Here is a 21524-nt window from a genome sequence, read left to right as displayed (position 1 = left end):
ATTGTTAATTAAGTGGACTTAACCCTGCCCAAAATGTGTTTTGCAACATTATACTTTATTAAGTATAGCTAATGTGATATGCATATTAATGCAAAGAAAAATGAATTTGAAATTTTATTTCATTGCATAATAAATGGAAAATTGTCTATTTTGATTTCTTTCTCAAAGTTAATTTTTTTCTTCTTATTGTAAAATATATATGACATAAAATTTACCATTTTAGCCATTTTTAGTGCACAATCCAGTGGCATTAAGTACATTCACATTATTGTACAACCATCACCACTATCCTTGATGTTAATTTGCAAAAGCAATATAAATGAGATTTTAAGTAGACCCAAATGCATTAAAAGTTCAGAAATTATTAGATAATATTGAAATTTTGTTTCTGTTGCCAGTGCAGTTTTTAAAAATATTTTTCTTATATGGCAAAAGAAACCTAGGTAAAGGAGGCTTTCACCCCGCTGCAAGGCCTTTTCTCTCTATCATGGTGTGATGATGCCAGAAGGAGAAACTGTAGAATTAGAAAGATTTTTAATAGTTAAGCCGAGTCCTTTGGGAAACCACAGGTTAATGAGTATCTTGTGCTATCTTTCAAAAAGTATGAATTCCAAATTTTCACTTAAATTCCTATATTCTTGACTATATTCTGCCAAAGTCTTGAACTCTCTGTGATGTTCACTTAACTGATTTGCTTTTCCTAGACGGATATTTCTCTGTTCTCTGGGAATATAACTCAGGTTGGAAGTCCTGTTGGAAGTGCAATGAACCTTATTCCTGAAGATGGCCTTCCTCCCATTCTCATCTCCACTGGTGTAAAAGGAGGTATGTGGACGTGTGTGTTTAAACAGGGATAATTACATACTCAGTTGTTGCCTTCTAATTAAGAGGAGATAGAACTTGAGTGATGACCATCCTTCTCCAACAAAAAAGCAACTCTTCAGTGCCGTGAAAACAATTGTTGCTGTTATTGATTGATTTAGAGTAGAGGTTTATGTTTTTATATTATGTCATTTCATTCATTGGAAGGACATAGAAGTTTTAATTGTGATATGTTTACAATACAGTATATTTTCATTGGCAGTTTTTCCTTTGTATTTTAAAGCACATGATACTCTGAAGAGTTACTTATGGTTCTAGGATTGGCCCACTTGATATGTCAGTACATTAATAAACTTTTTGTTTTGAAGTATAATATACATTCAGAAATGTACATATAATAAGTGGAGAGCACTGAACTTAAATAGCGATTTTGCTGTTAAAAAATATTTTTAGGGAGTCCTGGTAAGGAAAATTACTATCCAATCAAAAGAATATTTAACTTTATATGAAAGTTTGTTGCTGATGTATCCAGATCAGCATCTAGTCAGCACATCTTTAGGAGATAGTTTATCAATAATCTCTCCTCGGTTTTATCCTAGCCTTTTACCTGGTCTCCTTGCCTTCAGTCTTTCTCTCCTTTATTTTACCTTACACGTTGTTGCCAATTATCTTTCAAATATAGGTATTTTCATATATTACACTTGCTTAGAAACATTCAATGGAGTCCCAATACCGTTAGTATAAATTACTTAGCATACGGTGTTCCTTATAATCTTATCTCAACTTACCTTTCTGACTTTATTTCCAGCCAATACCCCAGTACCTTACACACGTACTACAGGTTATTTACTGTTTTATGAATATTCACTTTTCACACTTCCATGCTTTTTTGTTATGCTGTGGAATTTCTTATGGGGGAAGAGAATGGACTTGAGTGCTGGACAGACCTGAGTTTTAATACCAGTACTATTCCATTCTAGCTGTATGATCCAGTGGGCAAGTCATTTATCCTTTCTGAATCTTTTTTCTAGTCTTTTTGTTTTTTAAAAGGTAGGTGACTAGACCTACTTAGTGTCATTGTGAATATTAAATCAGATTTCATACCTGAAGGTACATAGCAAGAAAGGAGTCTGGAACAAAGTAGGCATGTAATTAATATTTTCCTTTTCTTCCTTTTCTCTGCCTAGGATACCCTTCTATACTCTAGACTCCTTGAAGAACTCAACCTTTCAACATCCAGACTAATGGATTTTCTCTGAATCCTTACATAGGCTGCCTCAGTACTAGTGTTCTGCTTTCTTATCTTTGTCCTAATAGAAATTCTTATAGATTGTTACTGCATTAATACTTCTCTCATTGTAGTTCAGATGTTGTGTAGGTCTGATTCTCTCACTTAGACCATGCATTCCTTCAATCTTAGTTCATGTTTATGTCTTCTGCTGCTAGCGTGGTGCTGGGCCGGTAGCAGGCTCTCAGCAACGTTGGCTGAATCTATCATACATGAAATCCAGCTGCATCCCAGACAGCACAATGATAATCTTTCACATAAAGTTAAGCAGGCTTTTGATTATGTAATGTCTTTGTGTCTTTACCAGGACTCCCTAAAAATATTCTTTTGTTAGTAAAATTGCTACTTAGGTTTCAACTTTTTGTTATTTTAATAAATCTTAGATTAATAAGAAATTAAAGTGGCCTCCTCTATTGTTAAAATAAGATTGCAGGTTCCATTTTCATTAAATGTCACATCCATTAAATCTAATTGTCAAAACCTCTCCTACCAAGAAACAATAACTAGTTATCTATGTTTGCTTAGTTAAACCATATTACTATCTCTTCATCAGAATTTTGCAATTTTGTGTTCCAGTGGAAGAACTTCATAAAAAGTTTTTCGTTTTTTCCTAAAGTCACTTAGTATTTCTCTGTCCAATAAATATTTTCATCATTTCCCATTACACCCCAAAAAAACAGTTTTTGTTTTCCATTGGTCAGTCGGAAATGATGTTATTTTGTTCTGCCTGGCTGTTCCTTAATGATTCAGTTTATAGAAGACCAACCAAACAACATTCAGCTGTCAGGTTTTCAGTTTCTTTCCAATAGCTTTAGATTCGACAGCGGTTAATACCCATGATTTTGACTGAGAGGACTACCATCATTCGAAATGGGATGGCTGAATCTTACATACTGTGCTTGCAGGGATTAAATGGGAAGGGTTCTGTTCAGAGTCTCAAGTATTAGCTTGTCCCTGTTCAGAAATGTGTGATTTACTGATGATTTTGGTGATATGTGTGTGTACAGAACTCTTCCCTTGTACTTAGAGGAATTGTCTCATAAAAGCAGTCACTTATGATACTTTTAGTTTATTTTCTGGGTGCATTTCTTAAAGTAATTGTTTTTGTTTGTTTGTTTGTTTGTTTTGAGGAAGATTAGCCCTGAGCTAACATCTGCTGTCAATCCTTCCCTTTTTGCTGAGGAAGATTGGCCCTGAGCTAACATCTGTGCCCATCTTCCTCTACTTTATATGTGGGATGCCTGCCACAGCATGGCTTGATAAGCAATGGGTAGGTCCGTGCCCAGGATCTGAACTGACGAACCCCAGGCCGCCAAAGTGGATTGCACAAACTTAACCACTGTGCCACCGGGCCCGCCCCTTAAAGTAATTTTTAAAAAATCTCAAACTGTACAAAAGGGTTTAGAGTCAAAAGTAGGATTCCCCTCTACCTCAACCCGTAGATAACATTTCCAGAGGTAACTGGTATATTATCGCTTTCTTGTATATCATAGATTATTTAAATGTTGGTCTTAGAACATGTAATATGTGAAATTCTTTTTAGGATAATTGGAGAATTTTTGTTAACTAGAAGGTCTGTCTTTAGATTATGGCACAAACCATTTTGTGGAGAAGTCTGTACATAGGATAACTATTTTATCCAAACTGGACTGGGTTACTTTGGAGAGTGAAAGGGGCACTATTAACATGATACTGAGACAGCAGGTACAAACAAACCTATGTTCACCCTCTCTATAAATCAAATGCTTGTCTCTTTCCTGTGAATAATCAGCCCATTCCTTCATCAGATTTTTTTCCTTGATTTGTCCTTTTAACAAATCTCTTACATTATTTTCTCCCCTTACAGACTATGCTGTGGAAGAGAAACCATCACAGATTTCAGTAATGCAGCAGTTGGAGGATGGTGGCCCTGACCCACTTGTATTTGTTTTAAATGCAAATTTGTTGTCAATGGTTAAAATTGTAAATTGTAAGTTAGAAATTTGGTTTTTTGATATTAAAATGAGATACTTTACTGGCTCATAGATAGTAAATAAAACTTTCAAATTCATTATACACAAGTATTTTTATTTAGAACCACATCTTACTGAAAACTTGGATACTAAAGAAGTTGGTTTGTATAAAATTATATATCCCAGAGGACAACTGTGGGACTAGCTGAAACTCTTGCTTTTACTCATAGGAGTGAGATAGATGAATTCTCCATGGAGGAAAGCCAAACAAAACTTGAACTGATCTAAGTTAAGTTCTTCCTGAGATGGGTATGCTAAGTCACAACTCACCACCAGAATGACTGGAGGTGGATAAATTATCCAGAAGGGTCAAACAATTTACATGCCTGGTTTAAATCTCAGAAAGCTTAATCATGGTATAAAGCCATATTTGGGAGAAGTGTTAATAAAGTAACATACAGAAACTTCAATACGTCGTCAGTTAAGATTCAGAAGAACTTCTCAACTCTTGATGCTAGCGTCTTGGGCATCAGAATAAGAGAGAGGACAGTTAACTTAGAATCTTGATTCCAAACGTATTGGAAAATAGCGAATGCATTTTTTCTGGATGAGTGTTAATAAGCAGAGTTTTAGAGACAGGACAGAAGCTCCGGGGAACAGTCTTCTGGTTCCCACTATGTACTTGTTTTCACTTGACCTTATACTACTTCCTTACTTCCTTAGAGGTTCTACATAAATGAAATGCAGGTTTCTGGTTTACTTGCTAATCACGCCTGTGTATATTTGGCCAGTTGTTAATGCTTGCCACCTTTCCTTCTAGGATCAGATTTTAAAATAATTTGCTTGAAATTTCAATTTACCATATCTAGTTCATAAGTCATACTTAGAAAACAGGTAACCTAGAATTCCTGAAGTGTACACCATCTTAATACAGTTAAATTGAGCACCTCCTGTTTAGGTGTATAGTAACAATCCCCAAAATGAAAAAAGGGTTCTTTTATTAATTTTGATTTACATCTTAGTATCCATAATTTTAATTGAGTCCTTTTTGACTCCTTTGGGGATCCCATTGTATTGGAGTACAAATGATAAAAGTGCCAAAGATTGAACATTATTTTTAACTACATATGGCTTGTGCGATTGGGACTCTACATTGCCTTAAAGTAAATAAGTAGAAATGACTAGTCCAGATAAGCCATCTTTTTCACCACTTGTTACAGCGTGAAACCAAGTAAAGTTATGCTGCTGATTATCTAGAATTTTCTCTCAGAAAGGACTGTAGTAACTGAAATAGCTAGAATCTTTCAGTCACAGATTAAATTCAATGTGTACGTACAAAAATATATTCTTCAGGCCACAACCTGAATCCAAAGGTATAATATTGGCTTGTATTGTTTTTTCTAGTCTTACATAAGTAATTATTTCCCTTGGTAAAGTGATTTTTTTTTTAAAATAAAGCTGGGAGAATACATCTTAATCGTTATAGCCTAGGATACATAGTTTAGTTTTACTTTAAGGAAATGTTGTTTCTTTTAATAATTACTCCTTTTAATAATAGAGTTAAAAGTTTTAATTTTCTTTCACTATTACTTCTTTTACTTCCCTTCCAATTGTTTTTCTAAGTGTTTCCTTAGAATCAGAGGCATTGGTATGTTTTATTTTCTACAATAGTTCTTTGGCTCAATGCAGTGGCAGTTCACAGTTGAATTATTCAGACTCAGTATGATCTATTTTATTCTTTGTTGTATTGTAACATAGATTTCTGTGCCTTTTTTTAAGGGTAAAGATTGAGAGGAATGTCTTTATTTTTCTATTTTTATTCCATCTTTAGATGTGAACAGGAAGTGCTGGTGTTTCACAACCAAGGGAATGCATGCGGTGGGTCAGTCTGAGATAGTCATTCTTCTACAGTGTCTGCCAGATGAAAAGTGTTTGCCAAAGGATATCTTTAATCATTTTGTGCAGCTTTATCGGGATGCTCTGGCAGGTAGGAATGCTGTGTGGCTTAGACCGCACCCTTTATAGATGATAAAAGTTTTTGGACTCAGATGCGAAATAATAGTCTTAAATTTAGAAGCCTGGCATTGAACTTTGGTATTAGTGGCAAGTTAAAACTTGCCATGGTTTGAGGAAATTCTAAATTTTAGGACTTCACCTGGTGTGGTGGTGATTATTTTACAAAGGCTGGAATCAGAGTTGTAAGAGAATCCATTGGCCTTGATGTATGAATATTTTCCTTTGAGTGGCTTAGTGGTCATGATATTGGTCCCTGGTAGAAGGAAGCATAATCATAACTTAATACTTGTTTCTTCAGTTAACAATATTTATATAATCATAATGTAAATATTCTTAATTTTCAAGTTTCAAAAATGACTAGCATGGACAACGTTTTTATGGTTTCAAAGTAAATTGTAAATGTTATTAATTGTAACAATGTAAAAGTAAGTGCATAGCTATTAGAAGTTAGAGAAGACCAAGGCTACTACTATCCAGACATGCTATTAAAAGTTGAGAGAGAAAGAAATATGTTTGTGTATTATTTGACATTACAAAGTTAACTTCCCCATAATTTAACAGAGGAGGTAAAAAGTGGTGTAATTGAGCTAAATTCTAATTTATCATAAAAGGAAGTAAAAAATAATATCTATGGTTGATAAACAGAGAAAGAGTATTACAATGATCGAAACTAAAACAAATGAATAATCAAAAAGATTGTCTCTGAGAAACAAGGCTTAGGGGAGGTGAGAGTGGCCAGGGTATTAAAACTATTTTCATGTATTATTTGATAATATTTTATAAATATATTAAAACCATAAATTGTTCATACTTTGTGAATGCAGTAATTTCCCTTGTGGGATTCTATGCCAAAGAAATTATGTAAAATGTGAAGTATGCTTTGTTCATGAAAGTGTTTATTGTGGCATTACTTAAATTTAGCACAAAAATTAAAAGACAACCTAAATGCCCAGCTATAGGTGGAAAGTTTAACTTTGTTACACTTATTAGATGCATGCGTCTTTTAAAGAACTTTTTAGCCATTAGAAGTAACATTTATGAATAGAATGTAACAGTGCTCTTGAAATAAGTACAAAAGCAGGATATAGAATTTCATCTTTAGTGTGATTGTAGCTTATGCATAAAAGATTATGCTTTTATGTCTTAATTAGTCTCTATGATAATTAGGTGTAGTATTACATGAGGACAAGGTGATACATTGCAACTGAACACATGATACCTGTGAAATACACTTTAGTATTTACTGTGTCAGTTTCTAAATGTATGGGGTTAATTTGAAGTCATCTAGGGCCTTCAGGTGATATAATACCCTGGATCTAAACTTAGTTCCAGAAATGACAAACATTCACTTTTCTCCTCAATTTCAATGTATTCATGTGTAAAAACTCTAAACAGAGAAATGGCATTGGGGGTCGAAGTAACTATGTTCATGTCTGTTTTGAGAGGGCATCATGGACTAAGGCATGGAAGGTTTGTGAATGTCTTAATTAGGAGCTTATCCTTTCTTCTGTAGGCACTTAGGAGTCACTGAAAGAAACGAATGACATAATCAGATTTGCGTTTTAGAAAGATGACTCCAGAAGCAGTATGAAAATGGATCAAAGTCTGTGTTGGTGGCAGCTAGACCAGTTAAAAAGCAGTTGCAGTGGCTAAACGAGCAAACGTCACAGTGAATAAGCACTAGAATACTGCTCAACAATAAGAATAAACAAATTGCTGATACACACAACAGCACGGATGAATCTCACAGACATTATGCTGAGCAAAAGAAGCCAGACACAAAAAAGTACATATTGCCTGATTCCGTTTATATGACTCTGGAACAGGCAAAGTGAAGTCTGTAATGACAGAAATTAGACTGATGGTTACCTGGGGTGAGGGAGGGGTGCAGGTGCTGGACTTGAGTACAGAGGGGCTCTGGGAACTTTCTGGGATGATGTAAATGTCCTATATCTTGATTGGGATAGGGGGTACATGAGTGTTTACCTTTCTCAAAACCCTTTGAAATATACACCTAAAATCTGTGGGTTTTATTGTATGTAAATTATACCTCAATTTATGCATAATACCTCAAATTATATATAATCTGTTATATATAAATTGTAAGTTGACTTAAATTTTTTATTGAGATATTGATATATAACATTTTAGTTTCAGGTATACAACATGATTTATGTATACGTATATATTGTGAAACCATCACCACGCAGTTACAAATTTTTTTTTCTTATGGTGAGAACTTTTAAGATCTACTCTCTTAGCAGCGTTCAAATATACAATATAGTATTGTTAACTGTAGTCACCATGCTGTACATTACATCCTCAGTACTTATTTATCTGATAATTGGAAGTTTGTTTTTGACTACCTTCTCCCATTTCAACCGCTCCCTACCCCCAGCCTCTGGCAACCCCCAATCTGATCTTTATTTCTATGAGTTCAGTATTTTCAGATTCTACATATAAGTGAGATCATACAGTATTTCTCTTTCTCTGTCTGATTTATTTCACTTAGCATAATGCCCTCAAGGTCCATTCATGTTGTCACAAATGGCGGGAATTCCTTCTTTTTTATGGCTGAATAATATTCCACTGTATATATGTGCCACATTTTCTTCTTCCATTCATCTATTAATGACCACTAAGGTTGTTTCCATGTCTTGACTATTGAAAATAATGCTGCAGTGAACATGGGGGTGTAGAAATCTTTTCAAGTTAGTATTTTTGTTTCTTTCGCATAAATACCCAGAAGTAGACTTGCAGGATCATATGGTAGTTCTATTTTTAATTTTTTGAGAAAACTCCTACTGTTTTCTGTAGTGGCTGCGCCAATTTACATTCACACCAGCAGTGCACAAGGGTTCCGTTTTCTCCATATCCTCGCCAACACTTGTTATTTTAAAATTGATTTTTTAAAAAGCTACTGTAGGGATCCAGGAAGAAATTAAGAAATTATCAGGATTTAAGTAATGGCAGTGGGAATAAAGAGTGTTGAAGAGGTATGGAAGATAGTGATGCTTCAGTTCAGTTGGGTTTGCTAACTAAGGATGTGAGGGGTGAGAGAGGACAAGTCAAAGCTGGCTTTGGATTTCTGGCTTGGGCACCTGAGTAGACTTTGTTCTTGTTCACCGAGATAGTGAAGAGAAGAGGAGCAGATTTGGCAGGGGAGTGGGTGATGTGTTCTTTGTTCAGTGTATTAAATTTGAAATAATGACAACAGATGGTGATATGTAAATGGAAGAGGAATATATGGATATGGGCCTCAGGAGGTAGATCTGAGCTGAAATGCAGATTTGGGAGACCTAGCATTCATGTGATAGTTGAAACTGTGGTTGTGAATAGCATAGGCTGATGTGAAAAGACTAGAGCTTTGAGTGGAACTCTGAGAAATACCAACAAGCAAAGGATGTGAATGATTACATTAGTCATTAAAATATATGTTTACCATAAATGGTTATTCATTTTTAAAAAGTATCCTTCTATATCAGCACAGTTCATTTTGAACTATCAAATTAAAAATGGAAAAATTCTACAACAGAAATTACTTGGAACTGGTGATAATCTAAGTTTGGACCATAATACATCTAAATTCTCTTAAATATTATCTATAATATAGGATGAGAGTCATGTGCATGTATATCTAAGTAAAGAACATTTCAAAAGCATAAGCGAGTGAGCTATAAGAGTCTTTCCTTGAAACGGAATAATTTTACAGCTCATAAAATATTGGGAATAGAAGATATCTTAGATCATTTAGTACAAACTCTTCATTTTTTATTTTTATTTTTTTGCTGAGGAAGATTTGCCTTGAGCCAACATCTGTTGCCAATCTTCCCCTTTTTATGTGAGCCACTGCCACAGCATGGCCACCGACAGATGAGTGGTATAGGCCCATGCTCGGGAACTGAACCCAGGCTGCTGAAGTGGAATGCGCCAAACTTCAGCACTAGGCCACCAGGGCTGGCCCCAAACTCCTCATTTTTTAGATGAGGAAAATGAGACCTAGAGGTATTAACAGCTTGCCTAAATCACAGAACTTGTTGGTGGCAGAATTAGAATCAAAGCAGCCAGACCAGTATTCTTTATATTATGTCAGTAGCCTCTGTATGTGTATTAATAGTACAGCAGTTTGTTTGTTTTTGCCAAGGAAGATTCACCCTGAGCTAACATCTGTTGCCAACCTTCCTCTTTTTGCTTGAGGAAGATTTGCCCTGAACTAACATCTGTGCCATTCTTCCTCTATTTTGTACCTGGATCGCCGCCACAGCATGGCTGCCAACAAGTGGTGTAGGTCTGTGCCTGGGAACCAAGCTGAGGCTGCCAAAGTGGAGCACACTGAACCTAACCACTAGGTTACAGGGCTGACCCCCAGTAAAGCAGTCTTTAAAAAACAGATAAGCATAGTATCATGTGCTATGCCTGTTTTGTTAAGAATCCTGTTTTTAGATAATCAAGGTAGTAGCTTGATATATTATTTCACTATGATTTTTTTAATAAGTGGAACATATTTTAAGTGTTCTAAAACAATTTTAGTTCATTATTTTTTCCGTCTGTGTGGCACACTGTGTAGAATTGACAAATTGTATCTTAAATTTCCCCTGAATGTGAAAGCTCTGAATACTCTATCACTTGCTTAGTGGTCACTCTGCCATAAATCACTGAAAAAGCCTTAGAAGCCCTTGAATGAACTTTCTTTATAGTTTCCTACGAGTTTATGTGTATTTAATAATATGTGTGTGTATATGTGCTTATTTAGGATATAAAAATTATTTTTGTCACTCTTAGTTATGCTTTCCACAGTGAGGGGGAAAATTGTATTTTGTGAGAAGTGACATTTTGAGAGTTCCACGGTGCCTTCTGGTTATTGTAGTGCAATGGGAGTATTCTAAATTGTGTATTATTTCTTCCTATCTCCTCTCTCTTCCTCCACGTTTTGTACTTATTTGCAAACAAACATTCAGAACATGTGTTTGAATGAGATGAGAATTGTATCTTCCAGATTATTTTTTCCAGAGTTAATCTCTGATTGTTTTTTTCTTACCAAAAACCTTTGTTGGCTCCTTATTGTCTTTAGAATAAACTGCGTACTCTGACATTCAGCATCTGCATAATCTGATCCGCATACATACTGGAAGGTAGTCTCCCTGTACTTCCATTGTAGCCAAACTAAACATTTCTTGGTTCTTTATATATTCTGATGATTTCCTACTTCGTTACTCATGAGCCCCACCCCCTGTGCTATTTTTCAGTGTTCCAGCTATCTGAATCTTACAACTTCTCTTAAGTCTCGGTCAAAGACCACTTTTTCCACGAAGTCTTTCCCAGGTAGAAGTAATCTCTTCTTCTGAACTCTTAATTATCTTTAAAAAAAAATTTGCTATACACAAAAGTACATGTATGTACCACAATTTGTTTATCCATTCACCTGCAACGTATGAAAAGTTCCAATTTTTCTGGATCTTTGCCAGCACCTGGTATTGCCTTTTTTTTGTTTTACTTTTTGTTTTTCTAATGAGTGCATAGTGGTATCTCATTGTGGTTTCAGTTTGCGTTTCCCTAATGACTAACAATACTGAGCATCTTTTCATGTGCTTATTTGCCTTCTGTAGCCCTTCTTTTGCCCATTTAAAAATTGAGTTGTTTTCTTAATGAGTTTTTAGTACTTTATGAATTTGGGGTACAAGTCCTTTATCAGATAGTGTGTTTTGTAAATATTATATTCTAGTCCATGGCTTGTCTTTTCATTTTCTTATTTTGATGAAGTCCGGTTTATCAGTTTTTCTTTTATAGTTTATACTTTAGTTTCCTAAGAAATCCTTCCCTTAATCCAAAGTCACAAAAATTTTCTTCTATATTTTTTTTGTAGAAGTTTTATAGTTATAGTTCTTATATATAGATCTATGGTCCATTTTGAGTTAATTTTTGTACAGAGAGTGAGGTAAGTCTTGAAGTTCTTTCTTTTCTTTTTTTTTTTTTTTCACTTATGGATATCCAGTTGTTAACAGCACTATTTGTTAAAAAGACTATTCTTTCGCCATTGAATTACCTTGGCACTGCTTTTGAATTTAGTTTACCTTATATGTATGGGTCTGTTTCTGGACTCTATTCTGTTCCATTGGTCTATATGTGTATGTATATGTGGATTTCAATTTTTAGTGCTGAGTATCAAAGTGTACTTTCGATCTGAAAACACATTTCTTTCTTTAAAAATTTGGAAAATTCTTGGCTATTATCTCTTTGAATATTACTTCTCTTTCATTCCCAACATTGTCTTCTTTTGAACTCCTTTTTGATGTTGGAGCCTGTGAAATCAATCTTTGATATCTCTTAATTGCTCTTTTGTATAATTTTTCTCTTTGCCTTTCTGTGCTGGATCCTAGGTTACGTTCTTCAGTGAATTCTTCCAATTTAATATTTATCTCTCCAAGAAAATTATTAATTCAAGATAAATATTAATGTGAATTCATATTTACATGGGCATAATAAAGTTTACACTTTTATTGATTTTCAGCTTTTAGATTTAAGTTCAGAACAAAGCAAGAAGACAATTATAATTATAAACACTGAAAATAAATATTATTGACTTTGCAAGTTAAATCATTTTTAAATTTGAAAACTACTGTTGTTCCCTTTCAGTCATTTGCAATTCTATGTTTGCACACGTGTTTATCTTCTCTCAACCAAACTTTGGGTATCCCAAATCTAATCTTTGTGAATTGAGAGCATATTTGTGTAGCATAATAGCATAGTGATGGGTATGATGACAAAATTGAAGCTGCTTAAACCTTCCAGTGGCTTCCCACTGTGATTAGAATAAACTCCAAACTCCTTCCTTTGACCTGCCAGGTCCTATGTGATCTAGTCCCTAAAGATCCCTTTGACCTTATCTCCTACTCCTCCTCTATTTGCTTTAGCTGTGTTAATCATCTTTTTGACCTTTGAACTCATTTCCAACTCATGGCCTTTGCACTTGCTGTTCCTATACCTGGAATGCTATTCCTTAAGCTCTTTATTGGCTCTCTCTTCATTCTGGTCTGTTCTCAAATGTTTCTTCCTCAGAGGCTTTGCCCTGACCCTCTTAGCTCAAGAAGTGTTCTCTCCCCTGCCCTCATCAATCTGTCACGTAACCTTCTTTGTTTTATTTTCTTCAAAGCATTTATCACTAACTTTACCACCTGAAATTATTTGTCTTCCTCCTTTAGAATGTAAGCTCTATGAGGACAAGATTTTTATCTGTCTGACTCAACTGTGTACCAGCCCTTAGAACAAACAGTCTGACATATTGGAGAGGCTTAATAAAAAACCTGTAGATTGAAGGAATTAATAAATTGGTGTGATATCACTAGGAAGCATTTTTTCGTCATTTGGTGGAAAAGCACCTGGAGCAAAGGGGTCCTGGGAGAACACTTGTGTTAATAAAAATGCTTGTGCTTATTACTCCTGACTTCTTGTTCCTGCTGGGACTTGGAGACAGGGGAAAATAGCATTTTGGTCACCCTAAGAGTGTTTTTGAGGCCCAGTGTCTCTGGTCCCTGAGAAAGAAATACCATTGGTCAGTCAAGCAGGTCACTTGGGAAGTTTCTGTAATTTCAGATCTTTGAAAGATCTTGTTTGTTTTTACTATTTCTTTTTGTTACCTACCCTCATTATAAAGTCTTACTTATTTTCTATCTTTTAAGTCATGGCTACTTGGGTGAACTCAGGTGAACTTTTAGTTAATTTAAATTTCTTTCTTACATAGATTTATCAAAAGGCAAAGCTTTAAAGCACTATATTACTGATCTGTATGTTATCAATAAATTGCAATCATCTTCTTTGAATTTTATTTTTATTAACCATTTTTGTAAAGTTACTAATAAAATTATAGACCTCAAAGACAGTGGAGTCTGAGCTTTCATTTTTTAACGTAGAAGTTTATCTCAGTCTAAGAATATAGGTGCATACTCACTATTAGAATATTTTAAACCACCATCTCTTACCCGTTTTCTATCCTCACATGTATATAAAAGAAAAACTACAGGTGAATTAGAAGACGGGAAAAAAAGATTCTTAAAAAGTAGCCTTTCAGAGAATATACACAAACAATTGGTAGGATATTTGTAAAAACATGATAGGTATCCTGTAAATATCTGTGGAATGACTAGCAGTCAGTCAAGTTTTGTGCGTATTAGAAAATATTTTATTAATATGTGTATCTCTTTTGGATCATGACCTCGCAGTATATATCATATCGTAAATGCTAGATCAATTCATGCCCCAGATGTTTCAGATTTGAGTAGCTTGCCATTATTTCTCATGGCAACAAAAATCACACTGCTTATAATCTTTGATTTCTGAAGCAAGTCACTTTTTTATTTGTAAAATAAGAAAAAGTTTCCTAACCAATGTGTTTCAGGGAAAGAGGAACTTCATTGGTGTTTTCGCTATCATCAGTAATTTTCTTGTATTGTTTTTCCAGTTAAAGAATGTTATCTCATGGCTCAGGTTTTTATTTTATTTTTCCAATTAAGTGTGAACCTTTTAGGTAAATTTATTTTGTGTCTTTCTGTGAGCAAAGGAGACATGGTATTGCTTCTTTGCAAAGTAATTTTTCAAGTGATGAGAAAATAATATGGAATTATTTATGAAGACGTGATTTAAGACTAATGCCTAATATTTATTGAGCGCTTATGCATGCTAGGCAGTGTATTCATTGCTTTACGCGCAGTGTTTCATTTCTACTAACTACAACTCTATGAGATTCATACTGTTCTTGTTCCCATTTTACATATGAGGAAAGTGAGCGGCACTGAGGGCATCAGTAACTTGCCCAAGATCACAAACATAGCTAGTAAGTGGTTAAACTCAGGTTTTAATTCAGCTGTGTCTTCTCTAAATTCCATGTTTTGAACCATGAGAAGCGATAAACTGCCTCTGGAGCTTTTTGAAGTTACCTGGTAAATCTCACAGATGCTCCAAACTGAGGCAATTACCTTATATGAGTACTCCTGCTTACCTGCACTTTACTGTATTACAAAGAACTCCAAGGGACTATCTAAATTCTTCTGATGGCTTGAGATTTAGTTATCTTAATGTTTAAAAATATTTGTTTTTTTGACGTAAATGAACCATTTGCTTGGAAATTGTTCCATTTGAGTTAATGTGAGGATTGATAAATATGCTTTGAAACAAAAGGAAACTATTGTGACATAGATATTTAAATCATATTTGAATTGAATTTAAAGATGGCTATTTGCAAGTACTTTTAAAAACAAAGTTTAAATTCCAAATTTAAGATGGAAGATTGCAAATTACTATATATATGTTTTTTTAAAGAATGTGATATATGGAAAGACTAGGAGATCGAAATATCTGCTTTCTAGATGTTGTTATGCCACTTACTTACCCTGTGTCTTTTGGGAGTCATTTCACCTCTACCCCTAAGCTTCAATTTCTTCATCTGTAAAATAAACCACCCAAAATTCAGGGGAATGGTACCTGCTCTGTTAACCTAGTTGCACTGGTCTGATGATTACCTGATTAATGCCATGTAAAATTGCTTTGTAAACTATTGATATAAAGCATTTGATGTCCTTGCCAGGTCATTTAAACTCAGAAGCAAGAGTTGGTGTCTATTTTAGTTATATGGATTCTTCAGTTGTTTGGGGGTATATAGAATTAATTCAGTGGATTCATTGTGTTGAATGTTCCCATAGATAAGTGCCTGTATTATAGATAAGCACATAACAGACTTTATGAGTCCAGGAGCCCCAGATTAAGTCTTCAAAGAAAAGCTTTTCCTGTCAAATTTTCATACCCAGTATTTTATTTTTGCCAATATCTACCCCCATGGAGTGTTACGTTTTTGTAGATAAGATGGTAAATGACAGTCTAAATTAAATGACTCATTAGGATTGATAGAGATTTCTTAATTTTTAAGAAAGCAAATCCTTAAAGAATAAAAGATATATTTTATAATGTAAGGGGACATAATGAAGAATCCAGATGTTATTGCAATGGGGAGGGGGTTGTTAGGCGGTAGAAACAGAAAGGTGATCAATATTTGTGGGAAAATAACCAGTAATAGACTCCAGTCTCTAATAGGGAGCTCCCAAAGGAATAATGAATGAATGCCTTGAGTACCAAACCAACCTAGTTTTCACCTCTGAGCTGTGTTCGCTAGGGCAGTCTTATGAAACATAAACATTATGCCATCTTTAGGAGCTTTAAAGGAACGCTGTTGTGTGCTCTCCATTGTCGAGGGAAAGAAATCTATCTCTCATTCTCTCCTTCCCTCCCTGTCCCAGGTAAAAAGGAGAGCATTTATACAAACCTTACTCTAAAATCTTTGATAAAGCAAAGAAAATCCTATGATGTTTGGCTGATCATTATATGTATATTTGCATTATAACATAATAATTCCATTTTTTTGGGAACACATTGTGTGGCAGGTCATGTTAGGCTTTTTTCGTATATTTTATTGTTTGTTCTTCACAACACGCCTGAAATTTAGTATAATCTCCCCCATTTTACATGGATGTTGAGGCTCACAGATGTTTAGTAACTTGCCCCAAAATCACACAATAGTGAGTGATCGAACTGGTATTCAAAGCCGTTATCTCTGTGATTCAAAAATCTGTGATTTTTTTCAAAGTTTGTAGTGCTTCCTTGATATGAGGATTTTTTTGTTTTTATAGATCTGGCCCAGCCACTTAAATGTGCAGCCAGATTTGGTTAATCCTGGGGCAAGAGTATTACCCCTAAATGTGTTTGGCAGATGATGATGTCCAGGTGAACATGGCTCTTAGCCACAAAGCTTCTCTGAATTTTGTGGAGAGTGTTCCCTTTACTTGTGGACCCTACTGTCAATGTAGATTCTCACTCGACCCAAGGATTCTATGGCCCCTCACTAAAGTGCTCTGCGAACAGCCTCTAGTTTTTGAGGAAAGTAAGCATTAACTTCTCTGATGGGGATTTCTGTATTTGGTGTTACTTCTTTCAGAGATATCAAAGGAAGCTTGCACATGTCTAGCGAACATATCTGCTGTCCCGTTGTTGAACAGCTCTTGTCAGGAAGTTCTTTTGTAATTCTAAACTAAGGATAATGTTTCGTTCATGAAGGGCTGATTTGTTACTGTTTCATTAAAAAAAATTTGAATTAGAAGGTGCTTAGTAAAGAGCATTTGCAGTTAAAAGGAAAAAAGAACCTTCCTAATGTGAATTTAAATAGGCCCTAAGTTGTTTACATTTCATGTTTGTCTCAACCAAAATTACAAAGAATAAATCCTATCTGTGTTATTACCTTCTCCATAAATTTTCTTCTTCCCTCAGTGTCTCATACATACCTGTACTTACTGTCTTAATTCTTTATGTTCATGAATTGACTTTGTTCACCCAATGAGATTGTAAGCTCTGAGAGCAGGTACTTAATCTTACCATTTTCATGACCTTTGAGGCAATAATTCTTATCCTGAGACCTCTGTAGTAATTCATACAGTAAAGTGGGACAGTCTAACTGAGGAAGGCATCAATATTTTTGGCTTTTAGCTAGACAAACTTCTACAGTGTGATGATACGAGTTATGTCATGATCACCACAAGCCCTGGATAAAATTGGAAAACAAATTTTCATTTAATAAATGCCATTTATTTAAAAAACAACTTTATAAACATGGTTCTTTCATGGTGAAAGGTTGGGAATTAGTGTTTAGTAGTGTCTGGCCCAGTGTTGAGTGATAATGATTACTAAAAATATGATTGATTTATTGATAGAAAGTAATAATGAACTTTTTTGTTTTAGGGAATGTTGTGGGCAATTTGGGACATTCCTTCTTCAGTCAAAGTTTCCTTGGCAGTAAAGAACATGGGGGGTTCTTATATGTGACATCTACATATCAGTCACTGCAAGAGCTACTTCTCCCAACCCCACCTTACTTGTTTGGGATTCTCATCCAGAAATGGGAAACTCCTTGGGCTAAAGTATTTCCCATCCGACTAATGTTGAGACTTGGAGCTGAATATCGACGTAAGTAGTAAAATATCTTCTAACCCATATGACCAACACATGATGACTAAATAAAGTCTTGAAGTATTTAGAGCCCCCCTGGTGGTACACTTCAGCAGAAGTAGTCTTTTGAAATGGCTAAGCTAAACTTGCTCATTTTCTCAACTTATTTTGGCTATAATGGGAAGGACTGAAAATATCAAATGAGAAAGTTAGTGATTATTTATTGCCTTGTAAGCTTACTGGTTTTATAGTACATTAATAAATAGATAATCATCTTCAGAAAAGAATGAATTTGAACTTAAGTAACTTTTTTTATAGTATCTATATATAGTGAGCATGTTTTTTGTCACTTACGTGGAAAATAGTTATGACAAATATTTTACATACTATAACAGATACTGGAAACTAGTGGTGTAGAAATCATTCTCAGTTGGTAAGGTGAGCAACAGAAGAGCTACCTTGCCCGTGGTTGTAGCAGTATAACAAAGTTGTCCCTTTTTTTCAGACGTTAAGGGCTTAATGCAAGCTTTATTTTAAACTTTGTATCTTCACCTAATTAAAAGTGCCCTGGTCTAGGAATCAGACCACTTGAATAAGGTTCTTAACTCTGTTACTTTCTCTGTAACTTTGGGCAAGTCGCTCACGTTGTCTGATTCTCAGTTTCTTTTGCAACTGGAGATCAAAATGCTTGCCTTTTCTATTATATAAGATTGTTAAGAGGATCAAATGAGATAATGAAGATTATTTTCTAAACCATAAAACTATATGTGTGCTCATCAAGTCAGCTTCATTCTTTCACTTATTTATTCTTTAATTCAACAAGAATTTAATAAAGGCCTACAATGTGTCATGAATCCTGAGAATTCAGAAATGACTAAGACATGCTTATGGGCTCTTGGGAACTTTTGTAAGGAAGCCATACAGAAATCGTGATTATAGTAGTATGTTGTATTAAAACACATGCTCAAAGTTAACAGAAGTTCTTTGGGAGCCCCAAGATGGGCTCTAACTTACCAAGAGTGAAGGAATTGGATAAGAAACATTTCTTGGACCAAGGTGCCTCTGGACTGAACTGTAAAGGAGGCATTTGAATCAGGTAAATGAAGGAGGGAAAAGAAGGATGGTATGCAGAGGGAATAACATGTGTATCTTCCTGTCTTAAACAGGCAGCTCAAACCGTAAAGGTCAAGGAGTGAGCCAGCATATAGGGTCACCCAGTATTTAGCTATCTTAAAGAGGGTCCTTGTTGGGAGATGTATAAGAGAGAACTCTTTTAGACTTCTTGAGCACAGAGGAATCAGGAGATATTTGTTTCCTGGATCATATTAATCCAGTTTGAAGAAGAGTGCTTCCTAAGACCTTTTGGTCATTTTTGAAACAGCTGCATCAAAAGGCTTATTCTAGAGGCCAGTCCCATGGCCAAGTGGTTAAGTTTGCATACTCTGCTTTGGCAACCCAGAGTTTTGCTGGTTCAGATCCTGGGTGTGAACCTAGCACGGCTTATCAAGCCATGCTTAGGTGGCATCCCACATAGCAGAACTAGAAGGACCTACAACCAGAATATACCACTGTGTACTGGGGGGCTTTGGGGAGAAGAAGAAAAAAAAAATTGGCAACAGATGTTAGCTCAGGGCCAACCTTTAAAAAAAAAAAGGTTTATTCTAGTCATCAAAAGACTTACCCTGGTGTGGTTTTGTAGGAGGCTCAGGATTTGTGATGCTACTCTTCTAAATACCTTTTTTTTTCTTCTGAGGAAGATTTGCCCCCTAGCTAATATCTGTGCCAGTCTTCCTCTGTTTTGTATGTGGGTCACTGCCACAGCATGGCCACCAATGAGTGGTATAGGCCCTCACCCAGAAATTGAACCCGGGCTGCTGAAGCAGAGCACACTGAACTTAACCACTAGGCCGCAGTGCCAACCCCTCTAAATACCTTTTGAGCCCTAAGTTTCATATGTTCTAATGAGCCGTTACAATTATATTTTGAAAACTGTATCAACCATGATGTTTCTTTTACCAGAATTTTAAGCTGCTGTACTTAGTCTGATCATTTCTCATTTCCATAGTTTATCCATGCCCACTGTTCAGTGTCAGATTTCGGAAGCCATTATTTGGAGAGACGGGGCATACCATCATGAATCTTCTTGCAGTAAGTTGAGAATTTTTATTTTCTTTTTCCTCACTGTGGTTTGTATGGGAGAAGGAAGATAAAGATTTTATTATTTTGTTGATAGCAATGCCACTGCAGCTTCAGGCAGGTGAAGATATGTGCTGGAGGAAAAGAGCAACATATATGTTCTTTGGAAAATATATGGAGCTTTGGAGTGAAATAGTACAGGATTCCAGCCCCTGATTATACACTTAATGTCTAAATGACCCTGCGGGGTTATTGTGAGGACTAGAGTTTGTGTATAATTAAAACTCCTATCATTATGTCTTTTTTTATTTTAAAGCTGGCATCCTAGGGGTGTCCCCTCTTTCTGTATACCTTGTTGTTCAGCTAAAGATTGGTCACAGGTTCTGTTTAAATATCTCAAACCAGTAAGGCTTCCATTGTTTGCTGATGGATTCTGTGTATGGACTGGAATTCATACTTCCTTCTTTTTCTTTCTGCTGGGCTCTTTCATCTCTCCTCTGTGCTTGCACAGGCTCTGACTCTGTTGACCAAGGATGTTGGTTGGCTTGGGTCCACTAAGATCTCTGCTGCCCGTGTGCACAGACTAAGGTCAATCCTTAATATTTGGAGAATTTATGAAGCTCCCTGTGGCTATCTCACCTCCCAGAACCTTCCTTGTTAAATTTCTGGCTAGTCTGCCTACCCGTTACCTGCCCCAAACAGGCTAGCAACTCAGACTAATAGAGCTGCTGGCCCTCCATTTTCACTAGCTGCTGAAGTTAACGCTTTAACTGACAATACTCCAAATCATGATCCTTCAGTAGCAAAGCTTATTGTTTTCACAAACTACCTTGTCCTGATTGAACTTCCTAACAGGACTAGGGGACAGCCCCTGGCAAGAAGGTTGCAGACTCGACACTATTGTATGTACTTGAAGGTCAGTAGTTTTTACGAATAAACATTTCTCAGTGTGTCATATGCTTTTGGTCTAATTCCAGAGCACTGAAATGTTTGGTTTTGTTTAAACTGTTTACCCAGCTTTTTAGTTGCTTTTAGGGAACTGCATTTGTTTACTTTCTCCCTCTGTCATGCAATTGTAGTTATAGTTCCAGTTACCTTTTACAGAGATTAAAACAGTAGGAAGAACTCTTGTAGGTTTGCCCACAGTTACCATTTCCAGTGCTCTTCATTCCTTTGTGTAAATCTGTGTTTCCATGTGGTGTCACTTTCCTTCTGCCTGAAAGATTTCCTGTAACATTTCTTGTAGTATGGGTCTGCTAGTGATGAATTCTTTCAGCATTTGTATTTCTAACAACATCTTTATTTCACCTTAGTATTTGAAGGGTATT

General features: G+C 35.5%; 1 protein-coding gene across 5 annotated transcripts in view; it reads left to right on the top strand.

Annotated features, from left to right (window-relative positions):
- ZFYVE9 (zinc finger FYVE-type containing 9) overlaps positions 1-21524 on the top strand; it is a 191783-nt gene that overhangs the window by 133366 nt on the left and 36893 nt on the right. For all 5 annotated transcript variants that reach the window (XR_011503394.1, XM_070509926.1, XM_070509924.1 and 2 more), the window contains 5 exons: positions 705-825; positions 3957-4079; positions 5894-6049; positions 17854-18078; positions 20126-20208. Coding sequence is in view for 4 of the 5 variants with exons in the window: in XM_070509926.1 (XP_070366027.1) it covers positions 705-825; positions 3957-4079; positions 5894-6049; positions 17854-18078; positions 20126-20208 (708 nt within the window). In the remaining variant the exon portion in view is untranslated. The remainder of the gene's footprint in view (positions 1-704; positions 826-3956; positions 4080-5893; positions 6050-17853; positions 18079-20125; positions 20209-21524) is intronic.

This window comes from Equus asinus, chromosome 5 (genome assembly GCF_041296235.1).
Source record: "Equus asinus isolate D_3611 breed Donkey chromosome 5, EquAss-T2T_v2, whole genome shotgun sequence".
Classification (NCBI taxonomy): Eukaryota; Metazoa; Chordata; class Mammalia; order Perissodactyla; family Equidae; genus Equus; species Equus asinus.
Note: the sequence above shows the minus strand (reverse complement) of the source record. Positions and strands in the feature narration are given on the sequence as shown.